Source organism: Ochotona princeps, chromosome 3 (assembly GCF_030435755.1).
Source record: "Ochotona princeps isolate mOchPri1 chromosome 3, mOchPri1.hap1, whole genome shotgun sequence".
Classification (NCBI taxonomy): Eukaryota; Metazoa; Chordata; class Mammalia; order Lagomorpha; family Ochotonidae; genus Ochotona; species Ochotona princeps.
In genome coordinates this window covers 66,336,994-66,364,437 of record NC_080834.1, presented here as the reverse complement: position 1 = coordinate 66,364,437, position 27,444 = coordinate 66,336,994, and the positions used below count along the sequence as shown (strand labels likewise).

Below are 27,444 nucleotides of genomic sequence, written 5' to 3'. Positions count from 1 at the left end.
TAGTTTTAATTAAAAAAAACAAAACACGTTCTCCTGTTAAAAGAAAGCCCTTTAGACTCAGCTCCAGCTAACACCATCCAGAATCCAGGTTTCCCACCACTTCCAGTGGCCTGATGAGCAGCGGGGGAGGAGCTACGAGCTAGCTGGGGTTGGGGAGATGGGAACGTTGGATGAGGGAAGTCCCGGAAGTCATTGACCAGAGCGGGCAGCGGCCTCTGCGCGATCCTTCTGGGCTGAGGTCCCAACAATAACAGGGGCTCAGGCAGGGAGGGGGGCCTCTGGGGACCCGAGCTTGGGGGCGGGACCCAGATTGGGGAAGGCGGGTGGGACGCTGCTGAAGACCGACTGGGATTGGATAGTGCTGATAAGGGGCGGTGGAACTCACCGAGTGGGCTAGAAGTTAACGGGTCGACCGAGGAAAGAACGTGCCGATTGGGTAATGCGGAAAGAGACGGACCGGAGCTGACCGTGAATTGGTTGTGGTGCTCGGGAGGCGTGTCCGGCGCGCGCGAGAGGGAGCGTGAGGGAGCGAGCGGCCCGCGGGCCTGCCAGCTAGCCAGAACCGCGGACGGGCGCGGAGACCCGGGTCCGAGGGAGGAGCGCGGCGCGGGAGGCGCGTCTGCCAGCTCCGGGTGGCCGTCCTCCGCGGCTCGAGCACCTCGCCTCCTTCCCTCCCCTCCCCAGCGCTCCGGCCTGGCGTCTCGGGGCGGGGAGCGGAGGGAAGGGACGAAAGAAGAGGAGGAGAAGGAGGAGGTGAAAGCGAGGTGAGGGGCCGAGGGGTCCCGGCGCGGGGCGAGGCGCGCGTTGCCTTTGACTCTCCCGCCTCCTGGCCGCCACCGCCTGCCCGGGCGCGCGGGGCTCCGGGGGCGCCCGCAGTATGCAGCGGGACCGTCAGCTGCCGCGATGGCGAGCCGGTCGGTAGTGAGAGCTGGGCGAAGCCCGCCGTGTTCCCGAGTCCGGGCCGCGGCCGCCGTCCCCGCCCGGGCTGCGCTCCCCCTCTACTGCTCCCTCCCTCTTCGCTCCAACTCCTCCTCCTCCATGCCTCTGTTCCTCCTGCTCTTACTTATTTTCCTGCTGCTCGAGGACGCCGGAGCCCAGCTAGGTGAGTAGTCACGGGGAGTGCGCGGTGCGCGGAGCTTGGGGGCGCTTGGGGGCGACGGGCACCTCGTCTTGGGGTCTTTAAATGAAATCTACCAACGCTAAGGCCGGGTGCGCTGCGCTCCCGGGATTGGCCAGACCTGGCCGGGCACTCGCAAGGTTGAGTTACAGAGGGAGGGCTCTGCCTGCTTCATAAGTTAGCGCGGTTCTACTTTGTTGCCAAAGCTTTTTCATTTTTCTATGTCTTGAGCCTCTGCTGTGAAAACCCGGTTTTGACATTGTATCATTCTGTGTAAACTTGGGGGAAAAAAAGAGCTTTTGGAGATGTAACCCCTCAAAGTTAAGCCAGATAGATGAAGAGGCAGGGTAGTAAGGCCAGGAAATGAACTAGCATCTTAAAACTGTGGAGGCCAAGTAGCGATAATCACCGCCCCCTGCGAAAGCGCTCAGGTGGGAGAGCGGATGGAATGGGTTGTGGTGTGCTCTTCTATCACCACTGCCTGTTGCTGGCGGTGGTGGTGTCTAGCCGCGTCAGACCCCAGGCAGCATGCTGTGTTGCCCAGTGTGGCGCGCTCCACATTAAAAAGGGTAAGCAGAAAGTGACAGAAGTTTTTCCATCTACAGTCCTTGAAAAACCTATCCCAGGCAAGAAAAAACATTTGTTGCAGAATCCTCCCAATAGGGAGAGAAGAAAGTAGTGCTGGTTTTCCCCCTTCTTTCAGTACTGTTTTCACCTTATCACCAATTTTTGAATCTATGTGGCGTCAGTTATTGAACTCATTTTTCCATTACATTTCTTATTTTATTGCAGTGAGGTGATTAGCATTGGGCTGTTACATTTTGCTGTGACGATTTTTAAAAGTTATTTATGCATTCCAGTAGGGATTGCTGTTACTTTCACATAGTTTTTAGTATAGAATCTGTCATTAGAAGATGTTGAAACTTGGGCAGGTGTATAGGAATGTAATCTCTAAGGAAAAGTGGTAGGCTGACCTATAGACACGTAGTGTGATTTAAAAATTAGATACTAGCTCTAAGGTTTTTAACAACATTAGAATAGTGTGAAATTCATTCTGTTGAGGTTTTAAGTCAGTGTGTTTTCTTCCTGGTGATAGAAACCAGGTTTAAAGAGTGTGGAGTTATCACTTCCCAGTGCTTATTTTGTGGGAGGCTCAGGACTAAATGGTTTATGTAAATTAACACCTTGAATCCTCACCACAAGCAGGTGAGATAGATGTTGTTATTGCACTTCAGACACAAAGTGAATGCTGAAGACTGGGAGGAACTCTGACGGGGGTGTGGCTACACAAGCGATAGTTCGGCTTATTTGTAAGTGACGGAATTTATATCGTGTTTAAGGATGCATCTTGGAACACTATAAACTCAAAAGTTTTACCCCCTACAGCAGCCTCTGCAGGTATCTAGTAGTGTGAGTTCTTTGTTTCTAGAATTTTTCCAGTCAGATCAAACGTGCAGCGTTACCTTATGTTTATAAAGATTTAATAATTTTTGCCAGAGCATTTTATTGAACATGTGCTTCTTTTTCACAGCATCGTGATCAGTGAAGATTAACACAAATAGCTTAAAGATGCGATTGCGAGTTCCTATCATCTGAATAGACTGGATAATTTAATCTTACACCTCAGTGTCTTGCACTACTGATATGAGAATTCATAACACCCCATAGCTTAGTGACAGGGAAATGATAGTGCAGAGGAGTTTAGGAAAAGGAGGTGCGTCATACAGTTATAAGTGATTATCATTAATGAGCTTAATAAGTATAAATTATGGACTAATTATACATCATTTACAGACTCAAAAATGATGTGGGCATAGATTTCAGAAGTTTTAAAAATTCTTTCTCACTCAAAAGATCCTAATGCAGGCCATGTGGCAAATCTTTTTTAAATTTGTAAAAATTCATATTATTTATTTAAAAGTGGAGACAGAGACAGATCCTGCATCTGGTGGTTCACTCCCCAAATGCCTGCATCAGCTGGAGTTGGGCCAGGCCAAAGCTGGGTGCCAGGAGCTCAGTCTGGGCTTCTGACCCTGGAGGAGGAACCCAGTACTGCAGTCATTGCTGTGTTCGGCAGCATGGCTGCCTCTTAGGGCACCTGGTAGCGGGAAGCTGGAGTGCAGAGCAGAGCCAGACTGGGAGGGAGGCGCTCTGGGAGGGGCGCAAGCATTCCAACCTGGAATCTCACCACTGTGCCAAATGCATGCATGCCTGTCTCCTACCCTTACATTGTTTTCTTTTTAGATTCATTGAAATTCTGTTTAAGATAGTCTAACCACCCTAACATATAATTCAGGATCTACTGCTTTTAACCTCACAGAACGTGGCAAGAAGCATTTTTAAAATGAGAGTGCTTTAAAAATCTCTAGTTCTCAGGAGTGGGGATGTCCACATGTTGTAATGTTGAGTTACAGGCAGAATTTTGAAGCCTATAAGAAATCTCAGGAGGAAGACTGGAAGGGAATATTGCGATGTGAACAGATGCTGTCTTTTGGTGGTGGAATTGTGAGCAATTTGTCCTTTTTTCAGCTTTTCAGTTTGCAAGTAACCAGGATAAAAACTGGGACTAAAAGATTTTTAAAGAGGTTTTTTTCCTCAGTTAATCTGGGTGGAAATGCATTTAATATGCTAAGGTAGAACTGTGCCATTTAAAGAAGTTGTCAGACATTATTTTAAAATAGGATATATTAGCTTCGTTCCAATTAATGCCATATATAGCTCTTTCTCAGCAGGCTTTTTGCTGACAGTGAATTTTCTTTTTATTTGGTGCAGAATAAAATTTATCATTGGTTTAAGCCTACTGATTTTTCACAGTAGGGAACCAGTCTTACTGCATTTAGAGACTTATTAGTAGGTACAGTTTCTATTTACAATGTTAGTGTTTTAGATATAACTTATATTTGGATGTTTCTGACTTTTAAGTTTAGTATTTAAAAGTTAATTTCAGATCATTTGTAGTGAAAAATATACTTTTATCACAACCTGCAATAAAATGCATATCTTTCCAAAAATCTTAAATTGATGAAGCTTATGCTAGTTACATCTATATATTGCAGTGGGTTGCCTTAATAGGCATTTGATAATCTGCTATAATATAATTAGTTTCTCCAGTTTACATTGTGTCTGTCAGAATTTGAATCACTTCTCAGGAGCTCAGTGTCCTGATTTGTGTTTTACAGCTTGCGTAACTTCTGGATAGAAAGTTATTCCAACATGGTAGCTTTCAGGAAGTCAATTTTAAATATCTATTATGACTGATTCTATGTTTATTAATGTGGTATGTTTTTGAAGGCATTGATTATTGCTAATTTAATTTGCAATGAATCATGCTTGTTCTTTAAAAGTCATTTAGATCCACCAAATTTGAGCATTGTATGTGAGATAGTTTATATTCTACAAAGCAAGACCTTTGTGATGCAGGGGAAGATGATTTGAAAGATATTTGTGAATTGTCAGAAATGAGCTGATTTCTGTATGCAAACAAACAATTGAAATCATTTTCGGTGTTTACAGGTTATGATTTAGAATTTCTGTGGTCTTTTCTTGGACTGGTGAAATAAGGGCTTGATTATGTAGTTTTGTTCTGAGGGAAAAGCACCCTTTTCTGGTGTATTTCTGGTTGTTTTATACAATGAAAACTAGAAACATAGCTTACATTCTTTGTGTGCTGATGATCAGATTTTAAATCCACGTTTTTAAAACTTGTAAATGAGAAATTGTAAAATTATACATTAATTAATTTTAAGATAGATTTCTCATTGTTATAAGTAAGAAGAAGACATTTCTGTCTGAAGGTAGTTGATCATTCTCTTTGAACAAGGTTAGCATAAGAAAGTAAAATCTGATGGGGAGGCTTTGGCATGGTGGTTATGTTACACTTGACATGTCTGTGCCTTGTATGGAGTGCCTGGCTTGGAGGCCAAGGCCACACTCCAATTCCAGCTTCCTGCTCATGCACGCAAGAAGGACGTGATGGCCTAAGTGAATTAGTTTCCAACATGAAATTATCAAATCATGTGTGATAAAAATAGATTTACATCAAGGTAGAAGTTAAATTTAGCACTTCCATCCAAATGACCATTGCATGTGAAAGCTCAGGTGGTGATGTTGGGCATTATTTCAATGAAGACAAACAATTTCTGCTTGACCTTAATTATATTTACAGGACTCATGTTTGGTCAGCAGTGGACCACATTTTTGACACTGGTTCCATAAGATTATTATGAAGCTGAAATTCCTATGTGCCAGGGGTGTCATAGCCATTGTAACATGTTAGCACAATGAATGGCTTTCATGTTGGCATTGATACCGGCATCCTATATAGCACATACAGTTACATGCAGGACAGCTTACTTCACAGTGATAATAAAGAGCTATTGGCTTGTGTGTTTACCATGGTTATTTTAGCATATACACCTCTTTAGTAATGAAGTTTACTGTGCCTGTGCCTCAGGCACAGCATCCCAGGTTTATGTGTGCCAGGTCTCTTGATTGGATCGAGAGGCCGCATGCAGTCATTGACCATCTGCGTTCGCACAGCTGTGCCTCATGACACTAAGGCTGTCATTAACTGACACCTGACTCTAGTTGAAGGATGTGAGAACAATGACATATGGTTAGAAGGATTACGAGAAGCTTCATGAAGATGGTGGTTTTTCCTAAATGTGATTGTTATTGAACTATGAATTGATAATTTCTGTGTGACTTCTTGTTTCAGTTTGCATTATAGCATCCTTGTGTCCACAGCATTCTGTTTATTTTAAAATGTCTTATAGATAGAAATGGTAACTACTTGAATATAAAAACTAGATGATCCATAGTTTTATCTCCTAATCCATTAATATTTTTATTTTTTATATCATACATGTATACGTAATCTTATACAGTCCTAATTTTAGTAGTGCTGTGTTGTGTAGACATCGTGCTGAAATTTACAGACTGATTTAGCACACAGAGCACACAGAACTCAGTAAGCAAAATTTCAAAATATAAAATTTCATCAAGGCATTTTGTTACTTAGGTAATTTCTGTATTGCTTAGGACTATTCATTGTTTTATTAAGTTCTTCATTCTGGATAGAATTTTTGAGGAAGTATTTCAGTTTCCCTAATTTTCCCATCACTTTTGGATTAAATCAGTATAACTTTTGAGGAGAAAAAATACAGATATCCGAATAAATTAATATATAATGAATATCACTTTAGTATCCATTGAAACAAGATGAAAAAAAAAATAGATGACTTCCAGCAGCTAACTATTAGGTTCTAGATTAACTCATACTGAAGGGCAAGTCATTGAGGTTAGAGCTTTCATTACTGGCTCGAATTAAGAGGACCCCAAAGTGTGGGTCCTCTCCCTAAGACAAGAGGCGCAGAGTTTCTTGCGAAGCTTTTGTGAGGTCTGTACCGATAGCTTTCAATTAAAACTGAATTTATTGGAATCAGATGTGATGTTGAGATTGTCCTTTGGGGACTATCATCATGGGCTGGACAGGCCACATAAGTTCTGTGGGGAGTGTTACTCCGTCCCATTACAGTCCAGGTGGGACACTGAGAGAATAGCTAAAGATTATTGTTGTATTCTGAGAACCCACCGTCCTTTTAAGGAAGTAATGATGGTCAAGTTGGAATATATACATATGTACATGCATTTATAGATAAATCAAGTAGATGCATAGTGTGTAGATTTATAAGGGAGAGAAAACTCATTGCCTGGAGAAAGAAGTCTTGCTGCATAAGAGTGTGAGGTGTGCAAGCTTTGTAGGTTGGGTAGATTTGTAATTCACAGGAAAGGAAAACATTTTAGGAATGAAAAATTCACAAGACCTGGAGTTCTGTGTTCCTGGCTTCACCTGGACCAGCCTCGGCGTTGTGATCATTTGGGGTGTGAACCGATTGATAGAAGCGCTGTCTCTTTGATCCAAATGGGTTGGGGGTGGTCAGGAAAGTGAAAATGTTACAGGCTGTTCTGCTTCTGTGAGTAGCAAACTTCTAGTCCTGACCCCCCCCCCCCCATTTCCCGTTGAAGACCCCCCCCTCCCGGTGACCTGTGACCTGTGTCTGTGCCTGCTCATTGGGTGGATATTCGCTGGTTGGGTCCTGTGAGCCGGCCATGTTTCCATGGACTTGGGAATTGCTTTTTGTGAGCTGTGTGAATGACTTCCTTGGTGGGACCAGTAGCCACTTTAATACTTAAAAGGTGCAATCCAAACTCCTTTGCTTGTTATGTAGTGAACTTGTCAATCTTTTCATCTGTCTTAATCTCCAGTCAGTACTCCTTATATTTCCATAGTTCAAGCATAACATTGAGCTAGTTTTATTCCTCTTAACATGATTTCGTGCCATTTTACCAGGTGCCTAGACTGATGTCTCTACGTGTGTAGTTTCCTCTACTTGGAGTAACCCTTCTTCCCTTCCTTCTCTTAATAAACTTGTTCTTCAAAGCCATTCTTGGGTGTCAGCTCTTCTGCATCTCTGTCACTATGCACACATCTGAAGACAGTATTTTTTGCATTGTATTTTAAGTTTTTTTGTCAGAGTTTTATGCATTTGCTTTTCAGATTTATTTATATATTTTTTTGATTTGCAAGGAGAGAAGGAAAGAGATTTTTCACATACTGCACCAAATGGCTGCATGTCCTGGAACCTAGCCAATCCAAAGCCAGGAGCTTGGAGCTTCTTCAGGGCTCTATGTGCACTCACCATATGGGTGCAGGGGCCTGAGGACTTGGGCCATCTTCCATTGCTTTTCCAAGCATGTTAGTAGGGAGCTGGATCAGACGTAGAGCAGCTAGGACTTGAACCAACACCCTTATGGGATGCTGGCACTGCACATAGAGGCATAGTTGCTACACCTTGGTGCTGACCTCTTTTCTTAAAACTTGCCATAGTGCCTATCATTTAAAAATAAATTAATCCAGAGCCCTATATCTGAAATGAATCCTTTAATCATGGTCAGGGCACATTATCTGATGACAGTCCCTGAAAAAGTGCATGTGCTGCAGAGCAGTGTGCCTAGCGTCATCTCCACAGTTGGTGCTCATCTCCAGGGCCTGGCCTCAGTCCCCGGGAATAGATCCCTCTCTTGAACTTAGCACCTGTGGGCTTAGCACCTAATAGTCTGCCCAGTTTTTCCCGGTAACTGGACCTCTGCCGCATTCTCTTCGCTGAGAGAGGTATCCTTCAAGCTGGCACTCAGAATGCAGGTTGAATCGCTTCTCGGCCTTTTGGCTAAGATCAAGTGTAGTATCAGAATGCAGGTTGGCTCCTAGCAAACTCTGCTTTCCTGGGACTGATTGTCCTTGAGAAGAGTGACAGCACACATCCATGCCAGCAGGTCAAGGGAACTCCTTGCACTTTCTGCCTAGCTTTGGTTCTAAGTAGCGACGTTCCTCCTTATATCCCTACTGGCTGGCACTCCATGGGGGATGTCCAAATCCTATTAATATTCTAGTACTATGGGAGTAGAGACGAAGGCTGGAAAGGTCGGATCATACTATAGAGGCCTTTGCACTGAGGGACCAAACCAGGCTTCCCTGTGATGGAAGGCGTGGTATCTGCCTTGGCTTCCTCTTTCATGCAGGCTCCTTTCCCTCCTCCGTGTTTTCCTCACTTCTTGCCAGTCCAGGCACACAGAATCAAGTCTCAGCAGTGTTCTTCCCCTGGTCTTTGGCAGTGTCCAAGCTTGGGCCTTTCTGATAATTTCTGTTGTCTGCTTTCTCTGGTCCTGGGGGGAGGGTTTGAGGAGGGGGGTGGGGGAATCCCAGTACCTATAAAACTGTCACATAATACAGTGTAATTAATAATAAAAGAAAAGAACCATACATGGCCTTTGTGATTAGATCTGCTGCAAATGGGCAGTGGGCTTTCGAATCTCAAAGGAGGGCTCATTTGTGCCACAGCAGCACTTTGTTCCACTTTGTAGGGCTGGCTTAGAGAGCCAGAGTACTGCCCTGCTGCTCATCCGGCACTGTAGGACTCTGCCTCACCTCTCCTCCGGGAAGTCTGGTCCCTGTCCACTTTGCCCAAAGCACTGCTTTCTCAGGGGGAGGGAGGTTCTATTCTGGTATGTTCTGTACGGCTGCACTGCTCTTACTCTGAGTCTGGAATCAGGCTCAAAATACATTTTGTACACCTCCTTCTTCAACTCTTTGCCTCCCTGATACCTCATATAGCTGCTTTTTAAAGTCACAGTTTTTAAGTGGAAGCTACCTTTGTGCTATATATTGTTATTGTGTGGCACCCAGCAGATATTTATTAAATGATGGATATTGCTTTTTAACCCTTGAAGTCTTATGCTCTGTTAAAATTGTCCTTTCAACAGTCAGAGTTTTGTGTGGAATTCTGTTTAATCTGAAGACACTTGGAGCTATGGTTTTTGTTTGTTTTTGCACATCATTGATTTTTGAAAACCTGATAAGCTTTGAACTCATACATACATTACCCAGCTCGCTTTGTAGAACATATTGCTAGGAATAGATTTTGGGGGACAATGGTAAACTTCTATTCAGTGATCATCAGTGTCTGAAAGACTTTTCCCTGCTCTGCAGTGAAAATCTCTCCTTATCAGATGTCTGCTTTTTCTGCTGCGACTCACCCTTGCATCCCTCTGGTCCCGCTATCCATCCCAGTTAGTGTTTAGGAAAGTTCAGTTTGGCCAAGCCACAGAGGAATACGAGGGCAAAGCGTGAGTGTTCACATGGTTTGTCCTTAATTGGCCTCCAGCACCAAACTTTGAAGCTGGTTGTGTCTTTCCTTTTTTTTTTTTTTTTTTTAAGATTTATTTATTTTTATTGGAAAGATATATATAGAGAGAAGGAGAGACAGAGGGAAATATCTTCCGTCTGATGATTTACTCCCCCAGTGACTGCAACGAGCTTTGCCAGTCCAAAGCCAGGAGCTTCTTCCAGGTCTCCCACATGGGTGCAGGGTCCCAAGGCTTTGGGCCATCCTTGACTGCTTTCCCAGGCCACAAGCAGGGAGCTGGATGGGAATCAAGGCTTCCGGGATTAGAACCAACACCTATATAGGATCCCGGCACATTCAAGAGAAGGACTTTAGCCACTAGGCCACGGCGCTGGGGCTGGTTGTGTCTCTGGTTTTAACCCCTGGCTCTGTCTCCTAACTTTCAAGCCAACATTAGGTTTCAGCTTGCTTTGGTCTTCTTTCCCTCAGGTTCATGGTGTGTCTCTTCTCTCCTGGCCTGCTCTTGTTTCTTTGCATCCTAGAAGCAAACCCTTTAGATCTGTGTGTTAGGCAGTCTGTTGCAGTGGTGGAAGAAGAGTGTTTTAGCAAGAACTTTTGAGGTGATAGGGATGCTAAGTACAAATACACTTAAGGTGGCAAGAGAGTCCTGGGAGGATTCTGCAGTGACAGGGTGTTCTTTCCTGCTGAATGAGCCCCTGCCAAGGGAAAGCAGGACTGCAGCTGGACTTGGGGGATCAAGGACTCAGCTTAAGTCTCCTGCGTTTCAGTCTGGCTTTTTGCATAGAGAGAATCTTGGCTCTGACAACACCAGGTCTCGTAGTTCTAACACGGCAGAGAATCTGGGATTTTCCCCTGTTGTACATGGTTCTGGGAAGGATGAATTGAGTCACATTGGCTCAATATGAATCAGTACCTCCTGGACCTACCAGCTGGCTGGGGGGCATGAGGTCACATTGAAACTGGGAAAACTGCAGAGCAGTTCCCAGAAGGATGAGGTGGGGACTAGGTAGACGGAGACATTCACTCCAGGGGGGAAGAGTGATGCATTTACAGAGTCCACTGTGATCTAGGTGAGGTGAAGATGGATGGTGTTAACCCCATGTACAGTTAAGGTTTAGTGGATAGGATCTCAAAAGGTGGCTTGTCGAAAATCTAAATCTGAGATTGAGGGCAGCCTCCGCTTACACCGCCCTGCATTCGAGATGTCCACATCCCACACTGGAGTGCCGGGGTCTGGTTCTAGGATACTTCGTTTCTGATCCAGCCTGCTCACAGTACACATTCTGGGAGGCAGCAGATGATGACTCAAGTGCTTGGGTTCCTGCCACGGACGTGGGAGACCTAGATGGAGTTCATGGCTTCAGCCTAGCCTACCTCTGCTGTTGTGGTGATCCGGGGAGTGAACCAGATAATGGAAGGTGTCCTTCCTTTCCTGCCACATCATTCTGCTCTATGACTGACTGAATGAATGAATAAATCTTTTTTTTAAAAAGGTCTTTGAGTCCAAAGCCTGTGTGCTTTTCACCCTATCACTGCCAGTCATAATATAGGACTCGCTTGGGCTTATTTCTAAACTCAGCAGTCCATGCCGAAGACCTCATTTGTTTTCTCTCTGTGTGTTGCTAAAAATGTGAGTAGATTTCATTGCCTTCCTAACACAGTTTCATGGTTTGGTATGGTAAACTGACATGAATATTCACAATTAAGCATTTTAGTCCCATGAAGAGATGATGGTAATGACAGTGGGGGATGAATAGGGGCTTCAGGAGGTGTGAAACAGGAGGTGACAGCGGGAGGAAGGACATTGTTCTTGGCCGAGAGGAATAGCTTGTGTGATGCACAGAGCCTTTGTGGGGTCACCATCATTCTACAGCTGGAGCAGAGCTTGTGGGAAGAGTTGAGGTGAGGCTGGAAAGGGAATCCAGGCCAGGTTGTTGGGGACTTTGTGTCCTGACCGAAGGGTTTGCACTTTATAAAATCATCCATGGAGAAAAATTAAAGGATTTTAAAATAAGGGACTGGCACAGTCCAATTAGCATTTAAGAAATGTTGACAGGAGTGTGGATGGTGGGTCTGAGAGGAGAGACCTGTTAGCTTTGCAAGAGCTACACTTGTATAGAAGGACTACATTTGGACATACTGAGAGTCTGAACGGGTTAAGATGCTTTTAATATTTTTTCCCCTTTCTAGAGTCATTTTTTTCTTCCTGCTGTCTGGTTATCTGTCAGGTTTCTGGCTGACTAATTACTACTAATTCCTCCTCCTCTGACTCACATATTCATAGAATATAAAACATCCATGACCTTTCAGTCATTCTCATCATCGCTGGATTTGCTTGCCATGCCTGTCTTCTGTATTGTGAATTATATTAGGACAGGGCCTTGTTTGTCTTGTTGACTGTGATCTCTGTCACATAGTATAGTGCTTGGCATCTGAAGTTGTTAACTGACTTTGTGGAACATGTTGTGTGAAATACTATGGAACTTCTGGGTGGAAGTTCTTAAAAGACAAGTGTAATAGGTGTAAGGGTTGGAGGAGAGATTGGAATGCAGCTGTTTTTCTTTTCCTGGTGGCCAAAGTCATGGGTATAGGTGAGGTTGCCCACGTAAATACAAAGTGAAGGGGGCGAGGTGGTGGGGAAGAACCCTGAAGGACAGCAGAGCCAGCAGTCAGGGGAGAAAAGGTTGCAATTCTGGCATCTGAGAAGTTGCAGTGAGAGTTAAAAGAACTAAACTTGGAGGCAGAGTTTTAAACTTGGAGGAAAAGATAGAGATGGGAGGGGAAGCATTGCCAACAGCACCAGATGCTTAGAAAAGTCACAGGAGATAAGGCTCTTCCCCAGACATAGCTCTTATGCAGGTTAATGGGTGTTGCAGCCCTACCCAGCCTGTCCACACTAGTCCTAGCTCTCATGCTCACTGATGGGAGCAGTGACCTAGTTGGGAAACCCTAAAATTTCCTTACCAGGCTTACCCCTCCCCCAAGGTCTTGCATGTGCAAGTGGGTGTTGCAGCCCAGTCTGAGATGCCTCCTGCCCCCAGGGTTGGCATTTGCTGGTAAGTGTTACAGCCTGGTTCTGCTAGGTCCCTAGTCCCAGCTTATGCTGGTGGGTGCTGCAGCCTAGCACAGCCTGGTCAGCTCTCAGTCCTAGCCCTCACATGAATTGGTGCGTGTTGTGGCCCAACCCAGGCTAGCCTGCATCCTGTCCTGACTCTTGAACCTGTCAGTGGGTGCTGTGGATTGGCCCAGCCTGACCTGCCCCAGGACCTGGCCCACATGTGTGGTACTGATGAGTAGTGTAAGCCTGGCCTCTCCTAGGCTGTCCCCAGCCTCAGCTCTCATGCTGACTGGTGGGAGCTGCAGCTTAACAGAGGAGTTTCCCAAGTTCCCTATAAGAGCAGCTCTCAACTCTTTTTTTTTTTTTAAGATTTAATTATATTACAAAGTCAGATATACAGAGAGGAGGAGAGACAGAGAGGAAGATCTTCCATCCGATGATTCACTCCCCCAAGTGAGCTGCAACGGCTGGTGCGCGCTGATCCGAAGCCAGGAACCTCTTCCGGGTCTCCCACACGGGTGCAGGGTCCCAATGCATTGGGCCATCCTCAGCTGCTTTCCCAGGCCACAAGCAGGGAGCTGGATGGGAAGTGGAGCTACCTGGATTAGAACCGGCGCCCATATGGGATCCCGGGGCTTTCAAGGCGAGGACTTTAGCCGCCGGGCCCAGCTCTCAGCTCTTGATCTTGCATTGCTGGGGGTAGTGATGGGGTCCTTGGCTCAGCCTGACATGACCTGTCTCCAGTCCCAGTATTCACCAGTGGGTACTATGGCTTTGCGTAATAAACCCATTTCCATTCCAGCTCTTACCAGCAGTTGCTACAGCCCAGCAACACCTGCCTAGCCCCAGATGAGCTCTCATGCGGACCAGAGGATGCTGCAGACTAGCCCATCCCATCCCACACCCTCTGGCTCTTGCAAACTCCAGTGGATTCTGAGACCTAGTCCAGTCTTTCCGCCACAACACCTGACTCAGCCTACATGCATTGCTAGGGGTAATGCGTCCATGTTCAGCCTGGTCCACCCCAGTCCCGACCCTTATGCTCACCAGTGGGAACAGCAGCCTAGCAGAGGAGTACCCTTAGTTTCCCTACCTGCCCCGCTGTCAACACAGATTTTGTGCATGCTGGTGGTGTTCTGACCCAGCCTGGCCTGGCCCCACTGTTACCAATAGATGCTAGTCTGGCCTGACCCAGCTTGGCCTGCCCCCAGTTCTGACTCGAAATTGGGGTGCTATAGCCTGCCCCCATCCTTGGCCCTTGGGTAAAGTAACCTGGCCTAGTTTGGACCACACCTTGTCTTGGCTTCTGTGCATGCCAGAGGGTGCTAAAGTTTGGCCTAGCCCATCGCCCTGAGATAGTCCACCCTTGTGCCGACAAAGTAGTACAGCCTTGCCTGGCCTAGACCATCCCAACTTTGGCTCTCGTGCTCGCCAGTGGAAGCTGCAGCATGATAGGGAAGTTCCCCAAGCTCCCCTACCAGGCCCATTCCCAGAGCTGATCTCAAGTGTTCCAGAGGATGCTAGACTCCCTGTCCAGTGGTCTGCAGATGCAGTGGTCATGCCTAGCTTGGCCTTGCATCACAATCAGCTCTTGAGCGGACCAGTGGATACTGTAGACCCACAGGGGTGAGCCCACCCATCCCTACAGCATCTGCCCCCAGAGCTGGTTCTCTTGCATACTGGTTGGTGTCATGGCTCAGCCTCGTGTGGCCCATCCCCTGCCAGATAGGCCCTCCAAGCCTAGCTTTTGCATGTGTGCCTACAGGCAGCGGGCACTGCCACCCAGCCCAGCCCAGGTCTCCTACAATGGCTGGTGCGTTGGTCTGATATAGACATGCCCTTCAGTTTCCTTCCGCTAAACCACCCAGGCTCAACTCCTTCACTTACCTGTGAGTGCAGGCCCTGGTCTGTGGAAGCCTCAAGAAGTCATTCTACACCTATGAAGTATTCCCTTGGTGGTCCCCAGCTACACACATTCCCCAAGCCCCCTTCTTGGGCAATCTACAGCCCACCAACCTACCACTTCCCAGCCCCTTCCAAAATATCTTAAAAGGAAGAAGAGGAGGAGGAGGGGGGAGGAAGAATAAGCAACTATGCTAGTACTCTGGTATAGTTAGCACACATTTGGCATTAACCAGGCCCAGGGTGCCTGCCAGGTATTGGTTGCTTTTCTCACAGCAATAAAACACTTGCCTAGGTACAAGGCAATCTAGGCAGTTGCCTATAGCTGGGAGCATATTTTTTAAAAGTAAGGAAAGAAATGAACCAACATGCCATGAAAAATTATGAAGGAACCTTACATGTGCAAGTGAATATAGCCAATCTGGAAAATTTGAGTAAGAGGATACTTCATGAAAACCACAGAAAATGTGATTTAAAGTTTATTTTGATGCAAAAAAAAATTGAAATCATGTATTCAGAGGGTCTTTAAAGATTTCATGGGAGTGTCTATTTAAAAAATGCTGGATGCAGAAAGGTTTTATACCTCAAATCCTTCATGTTTTCATTTTATTTCCCCACAGTATCTTTATAGTATGATTGAACGTATGACACTCTGGAGAAGGCAAAGCTATTGAGACAATATTGAGACTAGAGGTTTCCAGGGGTTGGGAGAGGTGGGGATGACCAGGTGAGACACTGAGGATTTTGTGTGCAGTGAAACTGTTCTGTCTGATGCTGTCATGGTTGACATGGGTTATGGGATGTTTCTGCACACTCATACATAGAAGGCACAACAGGAAGAATGAACGCTGGTGTAAACTATGGGTGATAATGACATGTCAGCAAAGCTTGTCGTGTGCCAGAAAAGCACCACTCTCGTCCAGGGTGTAAATGACAGAGGAGGCTGTGCTCGGTAAGAGAAAGGGCCATGTGACAAACGTGCCCTTTTCATTCACCTTTGTCCTGGACCTAACACTGCTGTTAAAAAAAATGTCAAGAAGAACACATTGTGTTAACATTTTGCCACAATAAATAATTAAGGGGGTGGAGGATATACCCTGTGAACACTATGAAGAAAGCTATTTCAACAGAACTGACTTCAGAATGAGGGAATGGCCAGGGATGAAATTAAATGAGGCTAAATGTGTATCGAATTATCTGACTGATTTGCAGTGGTGCTTAAGAGACCTCGTTAGTGTGGGACTGATAAAAATTCACAGAACTGAGGGCCTGGCGGCATGGCCTAGCAGCTGAAGTCCTCGCCTTGCACGTGCCAGGATCCCATATGGATGCTAGTTCTAATCCCGACAGCCCCTCTCCCATTCAGCTCCCTGCTTGTGGCCTGAGAAAGCAGTAGAGGATGGCCCAAAGCCTTAGTATCCTGCACCCATGTGGGAGACCCAAAAGAGTTCCAGGCTCCTGGCTTTAGATTGGCTCAGCTCCAGCCATTGCAGCCACTTGGGGAGTGAATCATCAGACAGAAGATCATCCTCTCTCTCTCCTCTTCTCTGTACATCTGACTTTGCAAAAATTCACAGAACTGAGCAGTAGACTGAAAACAACATAACTGAGATAGGATGTTTTACTTAACAGTTGCAAAATTTTTGAGCAGTTTTCTACTCCAACAATGCTCTTTTCTCTTTGTCATTTTATTGGAAGCTGCCACATATGTATAAGACATGACAAAAGTGGTACTTAAAAGCAGTACAGTGGAATTATAGTTACTGTAAAATCCCACAGTTAGTATAAAGGTAGGCATTTAAGCTGTGTCTCACGTCAGTGTGCCTGGGTCTTTGATACCTCGCTCTCACTCTCATTTGACTCAAGCTTCCTGTTAATGCAAGGAGACAGAGGTAATGGTTCAAGTAACTGGGTCCCTAATACACTTGTGGGAGACTGGATTGAGTTCCCTGCCCTGAGCTTTGGCCCTGCCCAGACCTTGCTGTTGCATTTTAGGATTGAACCCATGCATGTGAGCTTTCTGTCTTTCTCTATATCTTGGATAAGTAAATACACTTTAAAAGACAAAATATATATGTATTCGTGGTAATACAGTTAAAATTTGGGAGTACATGGATGATTACATGTAATGAACATCAATCACGAAACACCCAAATACAGTTGATTTATTAGAATTTAGTGTAGCATAAAATAATTTTACATTTGTTGAATTATGTTTTGGTTGTTTAAATGTCTTTAATGTACTTCCTGTTTTCTCTAGGGATAAGTAGTAAGAAACAATAATTTCTCTTCCTGGAACAATGTCAAGATTTGTATCTGGTTTAACACATTTGACCTTACTCTCTTCTGAGGAAGTGAGCGTGTGTTCTCTGAGTAATCCCCTAGATAAATCTGTGGCTGAGCAACGGAGTAGTGAGATCAAATTCCAGTGTTGCTTCTGCACTGAAATAAAATTAAAATTCAAAAATTATATTAACAGTCTTCTACCCTATTTATAATCAGAGTCGGAAACAGACTGTATAGAGGAGGAGTAGGAAGAGAAGATGACAGAGATGGTGATGATCATAGAGAAGAATTGGTGATGTCAGTGAGAACTTGCGGGTGCGTCCTGTTATACCCATTTTAATAATAGTTCCATTCTCTTTGACAGCTCTGTCTTGTGAAAAATGCATGGAAGTAGGTGGTGTAGCCTCATCACACATCATACTCTTCTCAGTGTACAGAGCTGACTGTGGTGATTACTCCTGACCTCCTTGGTACCTTTTCCTCCCCTTAATGTTGAAAGGAAGCTCCTGACCCTGGATGCAATAAAATCATTTGAAATTTCTAGAGATTAAAAATGACCCTTTAGTATTATTGTTGTTGTTGTTGTTGTTATATTTTGTCCCTTTGAAAAATAAAGCTTTCCATTTACTTGCTTTAAAAATGGGTAAGTGGTAATGTAAGACTCTTAGTAAAATTGCTGAACTTTGGGAGAAAACTCTTCACTGGTGTTCTACTCACCCTTAGTGAGTAGAACAGCTTTACCTTGTGGCCAGGTGAAACCCAGCCAAGGATGAAACCAGATCTTAAGCCCAGGAGTTCCCAGCCTTGGCTGCAGTCAGGGCTTCTTAACTGCAGCACTGTTCGTTTAAGATCATCATTCTTTTGAGGGGAGGGTGTTGAGAGGCCGTTTTGCTTTCTAAGATGTTTTAGCTGCATTCCTGACCTCTACCCACAAGGTCCCAATAACACCCAACTCTGATTGTGACAGCCAAAGATGTCTCCAGATTCTGCCAAGTGAGCAGCGAAGTAATGCCCAAGGAGTGTCTTTCCCTTTTTGAGAACCATTGCATGGCACAGGGTCTATCAGGTGTCTTCTTTTTTTTTTTTTTTAAAGAGTTATTTATTTTTATTACAAAACCAGATATATAGAGGAGGAGAGACAGAGAGGAAGATCTTCTGTCCGATGATTCACTCCCCAATGGCCGGTGCTGCGCCGATCCGAAGCTGGGGACCTCTTCCCAGTCTCCCACGCGGGTGCGGGGTCCCAAAGCTTTGGCCACAAGCAGGGAGCTGGATGGGAAGCAGGGCCGCCAAGATTAGAACTGACAACCATATGGGATCCCGGAGCGTTCAAGGCGAGTACCTTAGCTGCTAGGCCATGCCGCCAGGCCTTCAGGTGTCTTCTTGATAGATTGTTTTACAGACTTCACTTTTCCCTTTAAGCGTTTTGAGTAGGCTTTATTTTTAAGAACTGTAGATATAGATTGGGAGTGCATTACTAAGTGGATGGAAGACAAGGTTTTCTGATTCATAAATTCAATGTCACAACCTTTGGATGCCAAGTACAGTGTTTTTCAGACTGTAGGGGGTCAGGGAAGCATTACAGGGTCAGGAATGTTCATTCCAGATGTATATGGTCACAATGTAAAATGTTTTTCTTTAGCAGAAAAGCATGAGGCTGCCTCCTAAAGGATACGTAAATGATGCCCAAGTTTCCCATTCAAAGCAGAGAAATCTAAATAGACTCCAGAGTAATAGGTGCTTGGTTTCCTTGTTTATCTAGTTGGGTTAAACTTATCAGATGTTCTTTGAAATCTGAAACAGCTGAATTTGTTCATTGAAGTACATTGGAGACTTTTGACTCTGGTTTCTGGTGCATATCTGCTTGGCTTGCAAGAGGAGGAAGCTCTGAACTCCATCACATTTTTTAGAGCATTCTTGGCACTTTACTAGTGGGCTGTTCATGCCCTTCCTCCTGCTCCTCCACAAGAGCCTGGAAAAAGACAGCTCCATTTTCATTATTTTCTTCATCAGCGTGCATGCAACAAATGTCCTGTTTTTCATCAGCAAGTATTTCATTAACATCTGTAGAAATTATATACTTTATGATAGAAAGGGCAAGAAATGTTCTTGTGTTTATTTTGGGACTAAAATGTGAAAACGAATAAGTTACAAAGCTACTGCCTTAGTTTTTAATTAAAGAAAACACATTTAGGTTTTGCATTATTTCATTTCATGGTTACGGTTTAAAGATTGAAACATTTCCAAGAAGCATGTTTTCATAGCAATAGAACATTTCAGACGAGTTTCCTAGTTTTAGAAATTCTGTGCTAAGGTAGTTTTTTCTTTTTTTTTGTTTAAGGAAAAATGTGGGGGAATGTTCAGAAGTTACTAACACTGAAGCTAATTTATTTTCACAGTGCAGGTTTATATACTTGTATGTCTGTAATTTAACTGATAACAGAAAAATTCAAGGTATGTGTGTGGTAATTTAAAGGGAAATTTGTGGTTATTTTTCTTTCTCGATTGTATAATATCCTAAACCTTGTATTTGCAAAAGATCAGTAGATACATTGTACAAATTCCCTGTTTCTTCACTCTGACCCTGATGAACTTTTACTCAACTGTGTGTGGAACTTCATGGAAGCAGCTGTAGAAGATCACTGAAGTTTGTTGTTAAATAAAAGCAATTTTTTTTTTTAATGAGAGGTATTTATTGAGGAAGCCAGACTTTTACATTGACCTTAAAAGTAGACGGAGGAACAGTACTAATTTGGCGTTAAGAGTAAAATACCTGGATCAGCAAAGGATGTGACTTTTTAATGCAAAAATGCTGTCAGCAAAGGACTTGTCTTTTTAGGCATTGTAAGATTTTGGGTGCAGGATTCTATTAGTTTTGAAATGAGTTTGGAAGTTACTTTTTCATAGGTTACAGTTTATTCAATTAAAAAAAAGCATTTAGCATCTACTTATTAGATATATTGTGCAGTCCTTAATTAGTTTTGTAAAAAAAAAAAAAAAAGCATCCACTTATCCCAGTAAATATCAGTACCACGTTGTTCATCAAAACAATAAATCATAATAGAATTTGTGTGCACATTGAAGTTGAAACCCAAAAGTGCCCCTTTCAGTGTAGATCTTTTCTGTATTAACTGCTGTTTCAAACGGTGATTGTACATAAGTATTTTGAAGAAGCAGATACTATTATTTTCAAAGGAGGTTTGTCAACTTATTAGAAATAGATTTGTTTGAATCCTGTCATTATGTTCCGGGACACTAACCGGTACAATTAAAACAGAAGCTGAAACTGTTCAGGGAAGAAGTAATGCCTCCCTCCGAGTGCTCAGTAAACAAGACAGCATGATAAAGGGAGGGAAGGAAGGACTTCTCCGAAGCAGCACGTTACCTAAATTTCTGTGTCCAGTTGAAGACATTTCTGGAGTAAATAACATTGCTGCCAAAGTAAGAAAGTCGTTTCCGTGGTCTTTAAAAAATCATCAGCTTGTCATTTTTTTCTTTTCATTTGTTAAGGAAGATAGAAGGAGGGACAGTCAAATTTCATCAAAATGTTAGATAAATAACCTTATTGTTCTTAAATATCCCATAGTTCATATGATCTATAATCTGTATAATCTTTGCAGATCCTTTTTTTAGAAAATCAGCTTCTCAGATTTTGGAAGGGATTTGTGACTTTGGTAAATCAACAGATAAATCTGATAACATTTTGTATTTTGTTTTTTGGAGCATAGTTTATTTAAAAATTGGATTTTTATGTGTATGTTTATTACTGTTATATTTACTTGTATTTGTTCATATTGCAGATTAACTGTAGGTGATCATTGAGATAGATATATATATATATAATTTTTTTTTGGCCTAACTGGTTTTACTTGGCTCCAGTGAATGGCTATAGCAGGGGTAGGGAACATGCAGCTCAGAGACCATTAAAAGCACACAAATTATTTGGGCTGACCCTGCCAAGACTTCCACAGGTGAGAATCGAAAATCAAGAAATCCATGGCAGCCTGATTTTTATGTTGATAATTTTGTATGGCATGTGCATACTGTTAATAATATCCAAAAGGCCCTTGGCAGGAAGAAGTTGCCCTACCTTTCCATGATGGTATACTGTGTTACCTATTTCATCTTGTTTAAAGAAAATATTTAAAGTTGTAAAATATCTGGTGGCATGGATATTTTACAGTCTTCACAAAAAAAATTCCCTGATTGCTTATATTATCAGCCAAAGATGTGAGAACAGTGTGTCATTCTCTCCACTTCTTTTAAAGGTGATGGATGTGGACATACGGTACTAGGCCCTGAGAGCGGAACGCTTGCATCCATCAACTACCCGCACACCTACCCCAACAGCACCGTTTGTGAGTGGGAGATCCGTGTGAAGGTGGGAGAGAGAATCCGCATCAAGTTTGGCGACTTTGATATCGAAGATTCCGATTCTTGTCACTTCAATTACCTGCGACTTTTTAACGGAATTGGAGTCAGCAGAACTGAAATAGGTAGGACATTTTCTCATAAATGCGTATGTAATGTATTGTTGCTTCAGATTGTGAACGTAAAGCAGTTATTGAATAATCATACTGCATAAAATGAGATGTGGGAAATGATTAAAATTGTGTGGAAATCTTAAATTTGAATATTTTAGGAAGAGAAGAATCTTGTCTGTATTTATTTCGCCCATGAGCCTCTGTTGGTCTCTTCATGCAGGATACTACTGCGTTGCTTCTAAGAAGGAGAAAATCATGTCACTTTTAGTGTTTTTCTTTGATCACTTGATTTGCAGTTGAAGAATACAAGTGTAATTTGTGCGTAGGAGACAGAACAGTGTGCTCACTGAGAGCATGGGTGAAGGGTTTCAACTGTGGGATTAAAGCCTCTCTCTGCCTTTAGCTTGCTGTGTCACTTGAACAGGTTCGTACCACCTCTGTGTTCCCTCACATATCTGCTAAGGATGAACTGATGTATGTAAAATGCTTCCAACAGCGCCTTTCCCCCAACGCTTAGATATGCATTCCTGTTAGTGGTTACCCAGTGGAGCTACCCAGTGGAGTCCTCCAAGGAGACTTGAAAACTGCTTATTCCTCACTGCTGTCTGAGACCCTTGAGTTGGATTCAGTCGGATGGGACCTAAGTTTTAAAAAGTATCACAGAAAAATCTGATTTTTAGAACTTTTGGCATTCTTTAAAGAAAGGTAGGATAGGCAAGGCTATTTCAGTGAACTAACATTGCACTATTACATTATTCCTTTGTGGAAGTATTGGTATCTTTCAGATGTAATAGGAACTTCGTATCCTGCTTTTTGAATCCCTGCTGTTACATCCTTTGGTCTCCTCTCCATCTCCAGCCAAATCGTTCATCTCTTCTGTACTTTTGGCCTCTGATCTACCAAAGAAAAGTTATGTCCTATTTGCCCAGCTGCTGACCCATAACCTCTGTTGTGTCTCAGCCACTTCTGATCGCTTGATTTTCACATACATAGTTCCATGGATACATTCTATTTGATAAACTGTTAGAAACTCAAAGGAATAACACTGTGGTGCATTGCTGGCATTCCATATGGGCACTGGTTTGAGTCCTGGATGCTCCACTTATGATCAAGCTTCCTGCTGATGGACCTGGGAGGGGTCCGAGGATGGCTAAGGTCCCTGGACACTTGCACCCATGTTGGAGACCCAGAAGAAGTTCCTGGCTTCAATTTGATTCAGCCCTGGCCATTGTGGCCATTTTGGGAATGGACCAGCAGATAGAAGATCTTTCCATCTCTTCTTCATCTATGCATTTCAAATAAAAATTAAAAAAAATCTTAACAAAAAGCAAGGTTTCTGGAATGTGCTAGAGACAGATTTTGGGGAGGAGGGAGAAGAGAAACTCTAATGAACTGGAGCTATAGAAAATCTGTGGGGCCCAGCACCATAGCGTAGTACTGGGGTCCTCTCCATGAATGCACTGGGTTCCCAAATGGATGCCAGTTCTAATCCCGGTGGCCCCAGATCCCATCCAACTTCCTGCCTGTGGCCTGGGAATGCAGTCGAGGACAGCCCAAAGCTTTGGGACCCTGCACCCACGTGGGAGACCTGGAAGAAGCTCCTGGCTCCTGGCTCCTGGCTCCTGGCTTTGGATTGACTTCGCTCCAGCCGTTGTGGCTCACTTGGGGAGTGAACCATTGGATGGAAGATCTTCCTCCCTGTTTCTCCTCCTTTCTGTATATCTGCCTCTCCAATAAAAATAAATAAATCTTTAAAAAAAAAAAAAAGAAAATCTACTATGGGAAATAATAAAAGACAGTTGGATAGTAACTGACCCCTGAGGCTACAGTAGACAGTGCCACCTAAACTTTGGGAACTGGCAGTGAAAAAATTTGTTCACGCCTGTGATGTTACCTTACAAGAACTATAGGAGGCAGAGAAACATGTTGTTCCGCTTGCACAGACTAAGTTAAGAAATCAGAATTTCTATAGAAAAAAAAAAATAACCTAGTTTCTTCAGTGTATAAATAGCATCTTTTAAAAAGGAGGAAGGGGAGAGAACTGTTGTATACTGAAACATGTCTTGGCAAAAATAATGCATAGACCATGTTAAATCTTTATTTAGGCTAATATTTTGAAAGACGACCCATTTAAGACTATCAGAGAAGACTGTTTAAAATGTTATTTTAATGTGTTGACATTTCTGGAGTTGAATGTAAGATTTTAAGAAATTTAGGAAGCAAGGCTGTGGAAAGGGAAAGGCAAAGGAAGGGGCCACATTGGTGGACTTTGGTAATGAGCACCTGCGAGCTGCTACACCAGTTTTTTTTTTTAAATGTTGATTATTTTTTAAAATTCTCATCGCGAATTGTGGGTTTTTTTGTTTGTTTGTTTTTATTTTATGATACAGTCCTACAAGCCCTGGGATTTCCCCTATCCCTTCCCCAACTCCCTCTCCCCTCACCGAGTTCCCCTATATCATTACTATAGTTCTTCATACAGTAATATGTCCATCATTGCGGGCATGGACAATGGCAGAGAGTCCAACATCCTATTGTCAAGATGGGAGTTTTATTGGGAGTCCATCTTTGTCTGGAAGTAGAGATGCGTACTGCATTGTATCCTGACATCTGGATATGATAATGTCCATTACTCAGTTACTGTACATCCCTTTAAATGATGATCCACAAAACAAAATCAACAGGAAGAAAAAAAAGTTAACACCATTAAGTTAAATAACATGTTACTGAATGAGTAATGTGTTGCTGGAAAAAATAGGAAAGAAAATCAGCAACCTTCTTGAAGAAAATGATGTTACTGTATGATGAGTCATTGAAGAATTTAATCAGAAGAAAGTGTTTTGAAGAGATGAAAATAACCAAAAAAAAAATCAAAATTTATGGGATCTAATTTCTGCCAATCTTTGTGGGTGAAATGTGTCTCCTGTAGGCAACAAATAGATGGATTTTGTTTTTTAAATCTATTCTAATCGGTGACACTTAATTGACTTTAAGCCGTTTACATTCATGGTTAATAAAAATAGGTGGTAATTTGGTTCTTTCATTTTAGCAATGAGTTGGTCAATGGCTTAGTCTTCTGTTATTTTACTGGGATGTTCTTCGGATTTGCCTTTGGTTTTGGTGGGCACTATTCCTCTTCTCTGTCAAGAGAACATCTTTAAGAATCATTTGTAGGGCAGGTTTGGAAGAGGCATATTCTTTTAACTTTTCTGTGGAAGAATTTTATTTCATTTTCAAAAACAAAGGAAAGTTTTGCTGGATATGTTATTCTGGGCCATAATTTTTTGCTTTTAGAATCTGTAATATGTTGCTCCATTCTCTTCTGGCCTGTAGAGTTTCCTGTGAGAGGTTTCCTGTGAGTTTAACTGACATTCCTTTATATGTCAATTGATTTTTTCACATGCACATTTAAGGATCTTTTCCTTATGTTCGATTGAAGAGAGCCCGATGATCATGAGTGTTGGTGAAGATTGCTTTTGGTCAACCTGGTTGGGAGTTCTGTGCCCCTCCTGGATGTTGTTTCCTGATTCTTTCTCTAGATTCGGAAAAAAATTTTATTATTTCATTAAATATATTTGTAAACCCAGCTTCTCCTTCTGCACCTTCTGGGACTCCCATAACTCTTGAATTTGGCCTTTTAATAGTGTCTTTCAATTCTTGAATACTTTTTTTTTTTTGCCTGATCCAGCTCTGATTCCAGCTTTTTGTTTCCCTCTGGTGACAGGAAATAGCTTCCAATTCTGAGATTCTTTTTTCTGCCTCCTTCATTTTATTTTGGAGATTCTCCACTGTACTTTTAATTTGCTCCACTGTGTTCTTCATTTCTGATATATCAGCTTTCATTTGATTCATTTCCAGTGTGACATATTCCTTGAATTCCTTGAATGCCTGCTTTACCTGCTTCTCATTGTTGAGAAGTTTTATAGCAAGTGGTTTGAATTCTGTATCCCCCATTTTCTTGATATCTTTCTCAGTTAACTCTGAAGTTGGCAAAGGATTTTGCTCCTTTGCAGTAATGTTCATTGTGCCTCTGTGTCTTTTTTTTTTTTTTTACTTCATTAATTACATTCTCTGTGTCTTTTTTTGCTCTTAGTCATTATATTTATGGTTATCAGATTTTTTCTCCTTGGGACAAGTTTCTAAGCTGTATCACCCACGGGTCTACAATTCAATTTTACTTATTGCAGTGAGTACAGGGCTCTTTGTTTGCAGTCAGTTGTGCCACTCCCTCCAAAGAGTTCCAGGTCTGGGTTCTTATGTTAGATTTCCACCATGGTCTCTGTAACCCCAGCTCCTGGCTCACCAGTCTCCACCTCCTGTGATATCGTGCTGAGGCTGCGCCATTGTCTATACAACCTTTCTCCCACTTCTGGTTGGAGCAGGTCCCAGGATTAGGGAGACATCAGGTGTCCTATACAGCTAGGTTGTTGTTGGTGTTGATCTTGCTGGAACCCGTTGGCTGTTAGGACTGAGGGTCATACAGACATATTTTGACCCATACAATGCCATAATCGGTATTATTTTTCTGTGGGACCAGTGCAATGCACTGAGCTCAGTGAGTTCTCCCCAAGCTCAGCAAATGCACAGCTCACTATTTTCCCCTACAGTCTTACATTCTTTCCACATGGTGAGGAATGGCACTTGATTTGCCACTACTAGAGTTCGTGACCTGCTGGCCTTCAGATCTGAGGGCTACCAGGGTGGAACCTGTAGAATGCCCTTTTGTTGCAGTTCACTGAGCCAGAAATGAGTTCACTCCCAGCTCAGTGCATGCACAGTCCTGCCCCATAGCCCTTGCCTCCTTAAACAAAATGGCACCTGATTTGGCTCTAGGAGGTGGACTTTGCTTTGAAATCCACCCTGTTTCTGCACTGCCCTTCGGGAACTGCTGCTTTGTCTCTGCTCCTGGTCAAATCAAACAGACCAGTAGGATGAGCAGTTCTTTGGGTTCATCTCCGGAGCTCCCAGTGAACGTCCCTTCCCACCTTGTTGCAGGTGGAGTTGAGATCACCACTCACTGAATGCCGCTAGGGTATCAGTCATTGCAACACCACACTGTTGTTTTCTCTGCTTTTCTGTGTCAGTCTCCGGGTACCTCTCTGCTGTTGTTCTGTCCTCTCCTATTTCCTGGAATGTGCCCGCTCTGCTTCACACTGACTAATATTTCCCCATCTGTTTAAATGTGTCCTTACCCTATTCTGCCATCTTGATTCTCTGACAAATTGTGTTTTTTAAAAGAATATCAGAACTTGCCTTTGGACAATAAATAGAAGCACTGCTACTGGAAAGGGCAATGTTTCTGTGGAGGCTTTAAGCAACTTGCTGGATTCTAGTCATAGGTCCTAAAGTCGCTTGTTCAGCGTGTACTTTAAGTCAGTTAGCCTGTCCAGATTGTCCTGCCATTTTCCATAGTATAAGGCTATTAAAGTAGTGTTTGGTGTATAATATGTATACTGTGTGTCTCAGCTGTCCCTTGTCATTGTTACTTTCTTTCCCTCATTCTCATCACAGTTGAGTGCCAAACCACGCAAAGCTCAGGACACCTATGATACAATGATTCGTGTTAGATGTTGATTCTATCCCTCTTCCTATCACTAGTCCCCCTCCCTTTTTTTTTCTTGTGCTTTTGCTCAAAAAAAAAAAAAAAAAAAGGAGGGGGTGGAATGAGCTGCATTTCCCTATAAAAATAGTTGTACTTATACAAAGCTTTTTGTTTTTTGTTTTTAAATTTATTTATTTTTATTACAAAGTCAGATATACAGAGAGGAAGAGAGACAGAGAGGAAGATCTTCCGTCCAATGATTGACTGTCCATGTGACTGCAACGGCCAGTGCGGTGCCGATCTGAAGCCGGAAACCAGGAACCTCTTCCAGGTCTCCCACAAGGGTGCAT

The 27,444-nt window shown here is 43.2% G+C and overlaps 1 protein-coding gene and 1 pseudogene across 1 annotated transcript in view; both read left to right on the top strand.

Moving 5' to 3' along the window:
• The first annotated feature begins 464 nt into the window (after positions 1-464).
• Positions 465-27,444, top strand: part of DCBLD2 (discoidin, CUB and LCCL domain containing 2) — an 87,395-nt gene continuing 60,415 nt past the window's right edge. The window contains exons 1-2 of the mRNA XM_004593233.2: positions 465-1,102; positions 21,337-21,564. Coding sequence (XP_004593290.2) covers positions 904-1,102; positions 21,337-21,564 — 427 coding nt within the window. The 5' untranslated portion in view covers positions 465-903. The remainder of the gene's footprint in view (positions 1,103-21,336; positions 21,565-27,444) is intronic.
• On the top strand, positions 8,327-8,395 carry LOC131479939 (U2 spliceosomal RNA; annotated as a pseudogene).